The 12,316-nt window shown below is 34.1% G+C and overlaps 1 protein-coding gene across 2 annotated transcripts in view; it reads right to left on the bottom strand.

Moving 5' to 3' along the window:
* The window catches only part of LOC126969977 (rhophilin-2), a 135,413-nt gene that overhangs the window by 17,492 nt on the left and 105,605 nt on the right, over window positions 1–12,316 (bottom strand). For both annotated transcript variants that reach the window (XM_050815624.1, XM_050815625.1), the window contains exons 3-5: window positions 6,093–6,209; window positions 3,674–3,801; window positions 92–245 (exon numbers count right to left, since the gene is read on the bottom strand). In XM_050815624.1, coding sequence (XP_050671581.1) covers window positions 92–245; window positions 3,674–3,801; window positions 6,093–6,209 — 399 coding nt within the window. The remainder of the gene's footprint in view (window positions 1–91; window positions 246–3,673; window positions 3,802–6,092; window positions 6,210–12,316) is intronic.

Here is a 12,316-nt window from a genome sequence, read left to right as displayed (position 1 = left end):
TTTATGACCAGAATTGTTATATTATATATAACTTTTAGTCTGTGAATAAAAAAATTTAAAGTAATTAAATAATAGTTAGATAGTTTGATACCTGTCTCATATCCATAAAATCAGAGATGGGGTCCTCATAAGTGGCTGCATTCTCGCTGTAGTGCTCCAGGATGAAGTCTTTGAAAGGCTCTCTGAAGTCGATCTCTTTGGTTTCCTTCAAGCCAAGTGGTATCATTGGCATGACGCATTCTTTGCTGTGAAAATAATTATATTTAATTATAGGTGCATTTTCGAATTTTGACTTACAATACCCGATACAAACATCCAACAATCATGTCCAGCCACTGACCTGTATAAATACCACTGGACGGGCTGTTCCATATGTTTGAGAGCAATTTTTTTGTGCCTATTTGTAGCGCCACTCGCGAGCGTCCAGAGAACTAATTTTGACGTATAATACAAATAGCTGCGAAGGAACGTACAATACTCTGAAATATTTTTGCATTTTGAATTAATTTCGGTCGTATTCCGTGTTATGTACAATTCCGGAATCAACGTAATAAAAAATACTTACTTTTGTAAATAGTTTTCCTATCGATATTTTGTTCAGCTGAGATTGTCATCACTAGTTTTAGTACCGCAGACTCTCGCTATATGGTTAACAGCGCCAAAATGGCTAATATCAACCCGGCAGAAACGAACTTTGACAGCCGCCAGTCCAGTGGCATATAGTAGACGTCAGTGTGTCCAGCACAGACCTTGAGCGAGCAGAGACATTAAACTGTAGATGTACAATCTGCAGTATTAATTTCTCTGTGTGTGTCGTGTATATTGTGAAAAAGTCTGATTGTAACTATAATTGTTGATTATGTGGGGGATAACGATGCATGGTTCTTGTCTCGAATTGTATAATATTATATTCGGTTTAAAGACATTTATTCTCATAAGATTTAACATAAAATCACTTACATGAGAATTTTACATAAATATACAACATAATATTACTTTATTCGACTATAATTAAGCATGCAAAACAAACAGAGTAAACAATCACAAAAAATGAAGGTACTTACATAAAAAATTGCTCAACATAAAAACATAAATATATTTTATATTAAGTAGGCTAAGTTGTTATATGATTTAAAAAATGTGCTGGGAGTTTCTTATCAGTTCTTCTCCCCATTGTCAAAGCCCCTTTACGAGCCGATGTACCTTCATGACGTTTTATAAGTGACAATAACATAATAGGTATATTGCAACAACACTTGGTAAACCTTATGAAGCTACATCAGTCAGTATTTAGTCAAAGTTTGGCAGAATTCAAGAATATTGTCAAAAAATAATATAAGTATTTGAAATTATAAATATACTAGCTGACCCAGTAAACGTTGTATTGTCGATATTAAAATCGCGATACAAAAGTAACTGTTGATCGTAGATGGGTGAAAATTTGAAGTTGTATGTATTTTTTAATGCCACATTATAAAAAAATAAAAACAAAAATTTCGTCCAAAAATCAAAAAAAAAAAAATTTTTAAGGGTGAACAACCCTTATTACTTAGGGGTATGAAAAATAGATGTTGGCCGATTCTCAGACCTACTCAATATGCTCACAAAATTTCATGAGAATCGGTCAAGCCGTTTCGGAGGAGTACGGGAACGAACATTGCGACATGAGAATTTTATATATAAGAAGATATAATATTGTAATAATTTTAAATGGTTTATGTATAGTTTAATATTTTTCGTTTTTATGTTTATGCTATATTCAGATACTAATATTTTGTTACCTTTTTAAAAAGCATGCTGTGCACGCTAATAGTGAACTACAATACAGATATATGAATACACATATATATATATATATTGTATACTATATTATTTAATTCAAAATTTATTGTAGTTTGTTTGTGTGCCTAAATAAATAAATAAATCAGTTCAGGGGCTTTGACATAGGGAAAAGAAGTGATAAGAAACTCCCAGCCCATATTTTAAATCATATAACAACTAAACCTACTTAATATTAAATGGCCTGCGAAGAACCATGCATTATTAACTACTATTATACTATAGTTATATGTTTCGGTCTGAAGAGCGCTGTAGCTAGTGAGATTACTGGGTAAATGAGACTTCACATTCCGCTCACAATTTTTAGGTTTTTGTATAATCCTGAGCGGCACTGCATTATAATGGGCAGGGCGTATTAATTACCATCAGCTGAACGTCCTGCTCGTCTCTTCCTTTATTTTCATAAAAAGAAATAGTAAGCTGTCTTTGTCAATGAACCTTAAAAATTATATTTCTTGATTTTGTGCGCAGTGAGTGCCTAGTATACTCTGGTATTTTATTGTAAAATTGAATACCAAGACCTATGAATGAGTCCTTAACCCTAGCTAACCTATTATACGGCACAGTTATAACAATTTAAAAGCATCCTTAGATCCTGATAACCCGTAGCATCCTATAATACAGTTAATTTGCGCGCGCAAAAAACGCTTCACGTGAGCACAGATAAATAAAAACAAAAATGACGACCGCAATTACGATTCGAAGTCAACAATTTAAATAATGACAGGAGCTAATGTCAATCGAAGCGTAATTATGGGCCCCAATAAATTATACTCTTATTATAATTTTATTTCTTTATAAGAAACAGCGACTTAACTTGGGAATGGTTTGATGAAACAATGTCTTTGTTAATAATAAACGCGAAGTAAAGATATTCCAGGTTTAATACTTATTGTCTTTATCTTGACTTTGTTACTACAGAATTACATAACAGGGATAAATTATTTTAAATTTGGAGTAACTTTACACTGTCTATTAATAAGACTTGTATGTAAAAATTCACTCAAATGTAAACAACTTTTTTTAAGTGATTGAGATGTCACTCAACAATTATAATCATTTCAAACAATACAAATTTTATGACTATATTTACAATACTATGACTACATAAAATTAAAAATATCATAACGTGGAAGCGTACCAAGAATACTGGCAGCATTTCCGCGTTGGATAGATAGGCTGATTCGTTGAACGAAATAGCTGCCAGCGCTTGGGTTTCCAGTAGCCTTAAGGCGCGAAGATACTACTTTGTACATTCTCCGCGCCTCTAGGCCCCACGGGCCAAGTGTCTCGACATCAAATGGCAAAAGGTTGAAGGACTCACTGAAACCGACATATTTGCTACGTTTGCTGTCTTCGGCAACCCCAGCACCAACTGACGTAACTTGGACATGAGAAGGAGCCAGAATGTCGACAATTGATTAGATTTGAAAGACCCTTCCTCATGTACCTAATCAGAAGGAAATAATTATTTAATCGTGTTGCGATTTTTTTAAGATGGGGATAAAACTATTTAACTCGCGACACTGTTACCAAAAACACTTCATTTAAAATTGTACCACTTTGTTTCCAATGGAAGGGGAGAACAAAACACTGCATGGGTCGTTCGATGTTAAGTGATCACCGTCAGCCACAGCACCAGAGGAATCACAGGAGCGTTGCCGACCTTTTAGGACGGCATCCTCACTTGAAGCTGCCTATAATGTATCCCTGGAAACACTGCGCAAGGAAACTGCTTCCACACGTACTCTACAGCACCTCTTTAAGTCGAAAACGTCCCACATTCTAAAAACTTTGAAAAAATGTTAGAGATAAGGCAGTTAGGATTGCTCACCTGTCGTTCTGGTAGAGTTCCACTGAGGAGTTTAATTCAGCTAGCTGCTCCTTGAGAAGTTGCAGGTTCGAGTTGACGAAGCTGAGCTCTAGAGCGACCGTCTCCCGGAGCTTTCGGTTCGTCGTAGCCTGAAAGTAAGTTCCTCATTTTCATACATGACTCTATAGTGCTGGTCACGTCATTGGTCAACGTCGCTAATACTCTTGACCAACAGAGAAACGACTTTAAATATTGGGGGTAAGCATATTTATCTGAAATACCAGAAGGTGATGTAATGGCCCGAGTCACCTTCTATCAAGTGACTCGTCTGTCTATCAATTGCATAAAATATAAAAAAGCCTTAAAACATGCACATACGTAGAGTCTCAATAATCATGAATAAGCTGGGCGGCGGTGATCACTTAACAGCAGGTAACCCGTATACTCGTTTTTCCACCTTTGCCATAAAAAAATAAGTACTTCTGCAGTCTTCACGGCAGAAGAAGGCGCTGCTTTGATAACCTATTTATCTGTGTAAAAGAAGACTCTTCCAGATCTAACAATTTAATCACAAAAGAAACTAATCATGATTCTAATTTTTTGGTACCAGATTATCCGTTACAAAGTAGGCGAGCGGAGGTTCCAGCAGAATCCAAATTTGAATCTGACTCATTATTTTTACTATTTGTTATAAACGAAGATAAAAATAAATTGATGTACATTGAAAATTAAATTAAAATCAGACGAATGATTACAATATATATATATATATGGCAAAACTAAGATGTGACGTCACATTATATTATGACTATCTCTGTCTAATCACAAATATTTAAATCCTTATAACTTTTTAATTATTTGATCGATTCATTTTCATAATTTTATTTGAAATTAAATCTAGTTTAGAAAATGAGTTACAAAACATAAATTGTTTGATAAAGGCATACCGAATACTGAACGGCATCGCGATTGCGCATCATTTTGAGACCAGTCATTTCATAACCCTTGCAAACTTCAAATTGGCCACAGAAAAGGCAGGCCATTTCACCGCATCACGGTCGTCTAGTGTTGACATTAGGAATTGCAGATAAATAAATAGCATACCTAATGCAATTATAATGTAAAATTCAGAACATTGTAATTTCACAATCTCAATTAGAAAATAATATTTTTTTTGTAAATCAACATTGCGAGCCGAATTGCCAACGCGATGCCGCTCCACTATAACCAGACTAATTGATTCGCTACAACCCAGTTTGTTTGAGAATCAAGTGAGTTGTTGAGAATCATCAATATATTTTTGGAAATGGCGATAAGAGAATATATATATTAATCTTAGAGTATAGCAACGGGTCATTTTTCGTAATATACTAATAAAACTGTTCGTAGCCATAATTACAAAAGGTATTACCGAACAAGATAGACTTTACACTATATTTAATAACACTATATATTACTCTTTAATAGTAATGAACAAAGAAATTTGGCATCTTCACAGCAGCCGACCAATCACAGCTAGCTTATTGAAATAGTATATAAAACGGCCTAAATTAGATCTTATTTCAGAAAAATGGAAGAGTTACTGTTAGTCAATGCTCCAAGAAAGATGAAGAAATGGAGCCAGATATACTTTTATCAGAACACTCCCCGTGTATGTATCGAAGGTAGGAAGAGGTAAAAGTCAAACAAAGAGAGGGAAATTCTAGGTGAATAAAAATGTGGGTTAGTAGCGCTGTGTAATCTGAATTACACCTTATTGTATGACCGCAAGAGTCCCTATTTCTTTAATGGATTTTGCGGAGTGGGTGTTCCGTACTTGTACTATTAAATATTATTTGTCAGAACTGTGAACAGAATAAAGAACAGCGTGTCGCAGACAACATTATGGCCATCTGAGTAGACTCACACAATTTTCACTCGCTTACAAAAAAAAGAGTTCTACAATTATTTTTTCTACAAGAAACTAGTATTGCCTTCTTATTTACGGCTGAAGGTATCTGTCTAAGGTATGTACCAGAGCAGTTTGGATTTGTAAAGGGTGAGGGCACTCGATATTAGATACTCATTGTTCGTCACATCATGATGCATTGAGGCAACTTATTCGTCAGATCCATGATGCATTGATGCCACTTATTCATCAGATTGTGATGCATTGATGCCACTTATTTGTCAGTTCATGATGCATCGATGCAACTTGTTCGTCAGATCATGATGCATTGATGCAACTTATTCGTCAGATCATGATGCATTGATGCCACTTATTCGTCAGATCCATGATGCATTGATGCCACTTATTCGTCAGATCGTGATGCATTGATGCCACTTATTCGTCAGATCGTGATGCATTGATGCCACTTAATCGTCAGATCATGATGTATTGATGCTCATGTATCATTCGTTTCCTTATTTATTACTATAGAAATATTATTAATGAACATACCTTGAACAAGTTCTCGGCGCCAGCTCGAAGTCTCAACTCCTTGTTGATTTCCTGGTTGAGTTGACATCGTCGGGTCTGCAGCCTTCCTCGGCATGTCGCTACCCTGGGGTCAGAGCCCTGCAACCAAGAGAAACGACAGTTCATTGACCGCTCACAATACCTGCACTAGCGCTGTTTTTAACAATTCTTTTAAATTTTGTACTACATTTGTTTTGAACACTTTCTGGGATCTTGTTGTGAATGCATATACATCGCCCCAAAGACTTTCTAGACATAATAAGTTTATGTTTGTTCCTGGTGTTAACATTATGGTTATCACAGTCTCTAGACAGTTCACTTATGTGCCTGTGTATGTACATAACATTATCTAGAATATATTGAGAGGCAACAGTTAAAATGTTTATTACTTAAAATTTTGCTCTCAATGATTCTTAAGGACCTAGGTTATAAATAGCCCACTTCTCGAGCACAAAGATGGTATTAATATCGGCAGCGTTGCCCCATTGTAATATACCATAGGATATAAAACTATGAACATAATTAAAGTAAACTAGTCGCGCCGTATCTATGTCTGTTAATTGTCTAATCTTGTTAACCGCATTACTGGGCTAATTAAGTCGTCTCCTTCTCTCAAATATGTGCGAAGGGAACTATGGCTGGTACATGCGTCAACTCGTAATCGGATGCTGCTTGTGGTGCCAGGAGGACCTGTTATAGTTAATAATTCATTGTATTTGTTGGATGCGATTACTAATCATGTTAAATCAATGAATTTAAGCTCTAAAGGTTAATACATCCAATATACAATAATTTATATTTATACAGTTAATTTTTAAGGTATAACTTTTTTTGAAACATTTGTTTCTTAAAGCGCTTTTAAATTTAAACATGATTAATTTATTGGATTTTACATGCGTCGAGTTTCTTGTATGTTCTTCTCAGAAGCTCTACTTTCCGAACATATAGTATATTCAATAATTCAAATTACCTAAATATTTTTAATGACAATAATTTAATGTTAATTCAAGCCTTATTGAATAGTTTATTTGACTTTGACTTTATGCATCAAAGTGACGAGCGTAAATGCTATGCCTCTCAGAATTTTGGGGTCAATAAAGAAAATTAAGCAGCACTGTATTCTAATAGGCAGAGCGTATCACTTACACCTAGGTGAGTATGTCTTCTCGTTACATTTTCTTATAAAAAAATTAACTCCCTGTTAGTTTGTGTGCTTGTATTCAAACTTCGAAGCAGTTACAAAATATCGTTAAGTGGTCATAATCATTACAAGCTGATTACAAATCCTTGCGCACTGCAGTATGTTCTACTTTCACTGGTCGTTGCAAATGCACCTACATTCGTTATTTTTTCATCATTTTCAGATATCGGCATATATAACAACCCCAGTAACTGATTAAGCTTACGCGGGGCCCTTAGCAAATTCTTTCAATGAGCCCTTGATATATATACTGGAAATAGTCAGTTACCGAGTGTCTGACGTGGGCTGTCTCAGTAGGAAAAGTTTTACAAATTATGCTCAGGCAGAGATGAGTGGGACATGCAGGGCCCCCTTTTGCGCGGGGCCCGTAGCAATTGCTATACTTGCTATATGGCTAATCCGGCACTGAACACCCCTTTATAAAGTGTTTTCGTGTATGTGACAATCGTCGCGAAAGTGCCATTTATTTCGAACAAATATGAAGACAGAAGAGAGTAGAGATGTAGACAGAACTGGAGCGAAATTATGCATAAGTTGTACGTACAAATATAATATTATGTCTTATGAAAGTTCATTCATAATGTGGTAGGTATAGCAGACAACAAAAGCGGCCAAGTGCGTGTCGGACTCGCCCATGAAGGGAAGGGTAACGTATTAAAAAAACTACTAACTAGATCTCGTTCAAACCAGTGACCCATATTTTTTGGTGAAAGTTTGCATGGCTATTTTAGTCTTATCATTCTCTTATTTTAGAAGTTATAGGAGCTTCTGCAACTTCTAAAATAAGAGAGAGACACTTTGGAGGTGTCTCTCGCGCAAACTATTTAGTTTAGAAAAAAATTATATTAGACACCTTAATATCATTTTTGCAGACCATACTCGTTTGGGTTTGATGAAAAAAAAAATTGTGTTTCTGTTCTAAGCATGGGGAAACCCTCAAAATTTCTTTTTCTATTTTTATATGAAAATCTTAATGCGGTTCATGGAATACATCTACTTACCAAGTTGCAAGAGCATATTTCTTATAGTTTCGGAAAAAAGTGTCTGTGACATACGGACGGATAGACAAACAGACAGACATGACGAATCCATAAGGGTTCCAGTTTTGCCATTTAGCTACGGAATGTGTGAAAACGCATTTCCAATGTAAACGAACTAAATTCTATTCAAATCCCGAGGTAACAAACAAACAGAGAGAATAACTATGTGTACTTCTTATAGTACCATCTGCCGGGTAGCCTACAAAAAAAAAATTCTTACTCTGAATTTACAGTGTAAATATAAAACATAATTCACAAAAGTGTACCTAATATCCATTATAATATTATTAGAATGTGAAAAGTAAAAGTTGTTTAATTTTCGACAAATTAAAATTTTTGTTGTTACCAGGGTATAAAAACCCTTGAAATAATATAACCGTTTTTATTACTTGTATGACAATAACACAAATATTTTAAAATATCGAATATAAAGTTGCAGAGATAAACATTATTAGAAAACTCCTTAATAACATCGTAAAATATATCGTAACAAGATAAATACATTCTACAAGTTAAGCAAATTATATATTTGGCCTGAATAACATAATGTATGGTGTGCGGACTTATACAGTTGCATACACTTAACGTTACGTTGAGTTGCATCATGTTAAATTATGGCGGCGATCAAATTGTTGACAACACTTCGCACATATCAATGAGCTATTGCAACTATTACTTAAGTAGTAACACTGAACTAAACTACAGCAAAATCTGTAGTTATTGCTGATATAATAACAAAATTTTACTTTGATTACAGACAGACAACGGGACAGGTGAAACTAAATAAAAATGCTTGTCATAATAATAAAAATTAAAAAAACGTGATAAAAATATAAAAAAAAAATCAAAACGTAGGTACCCGTACCCCAGGCTCGCACCTATGACCTTCGGCACTAAAAGCATACGTGATAACCGCTGTTCCACGGTAACTGTAACGACGATGGCGAAATATCTATATACATCTAGTGAGGGGTGTTAGGTAATTTTCGTTACGGAATTTCTGGATTCGGTACCCACGCTCAAGGCCCGCGATAGAAGCTATGCAATAGCTTAAAAATATGTAGCACAACTAAAATATATAAGTTGAACGACAACTTCAACACAATATTATTAGCTATTCTTACAATAAGAGCGGTTAGGAATAATAATAATAATAGCAGATAGCTGTTCTTTTGATCCCTCATGGTCACTTGGGTATTTTCTACCTGAACAGTATTCTCGGTAACCGCCATCAGATTTAAAATTATTTTAAAAATCAATAATTGTAAAAATCTGTTATGGAGTGGAAAAGAGTCAATAATTAATTATTAATAATATTGCATAATTTATAAAGTTGTTCCTCAAAAGACGATCTACAAAAATGGTCTGATATCATTTATTCCTTAAATGATAAAAAAAAAGTTATATCGAAAAATATAATATTTTTTAAATTTTTTTCTCGAATTTCTAAACATTTTCGTGTATAACTTTTTTATTTATAGTTCTACTACAAAAAGTTACAGGACCAAAGCTGTAGAGAATTTAATTGTTTTTTATCAAATATATAGTGTAAGAGATACATCGTAACTAAATGTCGATGAGTCTAACCATAGCTAACTATTCAAAGAGGATGTAAATACTACGTAATAAAAGGCGGAACTGCCTGAGTAAAAATTGAAATATAGTTTAGTATGAAACGTGCATGCATTTGACATAAGTTTGAAATAGTAGTAATTACAGTATTGTGATTGGCCACGAAGTATAATCCGGCTAAGTTTGAAAGCTAACAGTTGCTTAAATAGTGGATTTCGGCTATATCCGTTTTTTTACAAGATTATAGCCGTCATCTGTCAATTTGTCAATGACTGCACGTTTCATACAATCGAGTGCATCACTTTTATTTAGAGTTTCGCTAGGCTGCTACTATTCAGCCTACTAGTTAGTTACGTCAAAATCCGATGAGTAGTTTTTGCGTAAAGGAGTAACAAACATCTACACATCCTCACAAACTTTCGGATTTATAATATTAAAGATACATAGACCGACTCATTTGAAAATTGCGAGGTCGCCACTCTTATCATCACGGCTTGAATCAACAATAATAGAAGGCAATGTTTTAACCCTTCTTCAATATTGTGTTGTCTGTGAAATAGCAGAGTCGCTGTGTGGAGAATTAACTTGAATCAGAAAATGATAGGCGTGCAATAATTATAGAATATTTGGAGCGTGTCAGCTAACTGACAGATAATCTGCAGACATCTGTCTCTGAATTATCTTCAATTAAGTATCTTATCTTCAATTAAGTATCTTACAAATTAAAAAAGCCATTCTAGTAAATAAATATCTTAAATTTATCTCGAAAATGGCTTTAGCAACACACTAACGCGTAAAGTGAGCCTAATTACATCGTTCTTAGGGCCATAAACCGAACTATAACACACACGTGCATAATAATATTACACACTAGTGCATAAAAGAATTATCCCTGCAAAGTTAAGTTTTGTTAATTTCAAATTCAAATATTTTTATTCAAAATAGGATTTATAATCACTTATTGAACGTCAAAATCTACCACCCATTCAAAAGAGACTGCCTCAGACCTGAGAAGAATGGGCGCAAGAAACTCAGCGGGCTTTTTTTTTTATATAAAATATGGATTACAATGTAATATCGTACAATAAACATTAATAATTAAAGAGCCTGAGGGTGTTCGCTTTAATCCCAGTCCGTGGTGTAATTAAGAAAATCGTTTATGCTATAATAACCTTTCCCACACAAACGTTTTTTAACAATTCTTTTAAATTTCGTAACACATTGTTTTGTACATTTTCTGGGATCATATTGTAGAAGCATATACATCGCCCAACAAAAGACTTACTAACTCGACCCAACCGCGTAGTAGGCATAACAAGTTTATGTTTGTTCCTCGTGTTAACATTATGAATGTCACAGTTTCTAGAAAATTCCTCAATGTGCTTATGAACATACAAAACATTATCAAAAATGTATTGAGAAGCAACAGTCAAAATGTTTATTTCTTTAAATTTTTCTCTTAATGATTCTTCAGTTTTTTTAGACTGAAAAACTGCTTTAGAGATCCTTTTCAGAAAAATTAAAATAGATATTTTATTATTTATTTAATGATATCTGATACTAATTTAAGGACATCATTATTAGCGGGTTATATTAATAAATTCATTTGAAGTGTACATTACAGTTGGTATGTCTACACAGGGTCATTGCAACCCACTGTAATTAAGTGGTCATTTTCTTGAAAGTGGCATAATTATTGCATACCGGTGAGGCGTAACAATCATGTTGTGAGAAATTAATGTATTCATTCTGATAACATCGAAATTTGAGCTGTTTTTAACCGACTACAAAAAAGTGGACGATCTCAATTTGCTTTTGTTGTGAATAATATTATGTTACCCCACTTGTATCATATAAATTTCTAAATAGACTGTGACAGCTGTGAAAACGTCAAAAAAAAATGGGGTTGAAAGACAACACTCGATTATATTTTTTTTGTAAAATATTTTTTTTTGCAAAGCGGCCATATTGGATTCACCATTTTGGTAAAAAATCGCTTATCCTGAAGACTCTGGTAAAAAAAATGGGCAAAGTTTCAAAAGATTCCGTTACATAGAAAAAGACATACATATGGTATTTATGTGGTTTGGTGGGTATATGTATGGTGGGTAGAGGCATGGAGAATCGTTGAAAAAGAGTCCAGCTTATGTTGTAAATAACAGTTCAAAAAGCTTCCACAATGGCGCTGGTGTAGACACAGGCTATGGTATAAAGTAAGTATGAATGTAGCAATTTTAAACAAATTGAAGTATGTCGAGTTAAAAATTTATTATTATTGTCGACTACAGTAGTTAATTGTTGAAAATTTCAACAATTTACGTAGTACATGTGAATAAATGTAATGTGGCAAATATAACCTTAAAGAATTATTACAGGGAAAAGTGCACCTAGAG

This window comes from Leptidea sinapis, chromosome 19 (genome assembly GCF_905404315.1).
Source record: "Leptidea sinapis chromosome 19, ilLepSina1.1, whole genome shotgun sequence".
Lineage (NCBI taxonomy): Eukaryota > Metazoa > Arthropoda > Insecta > Lepidoptera > Pieridae > Leptidea > Leptidea sinapis.
Note: the sequence above shows the minus strand (reverse complement) of the source record. Positions and strands in the feature narration are given on the sequence as shown.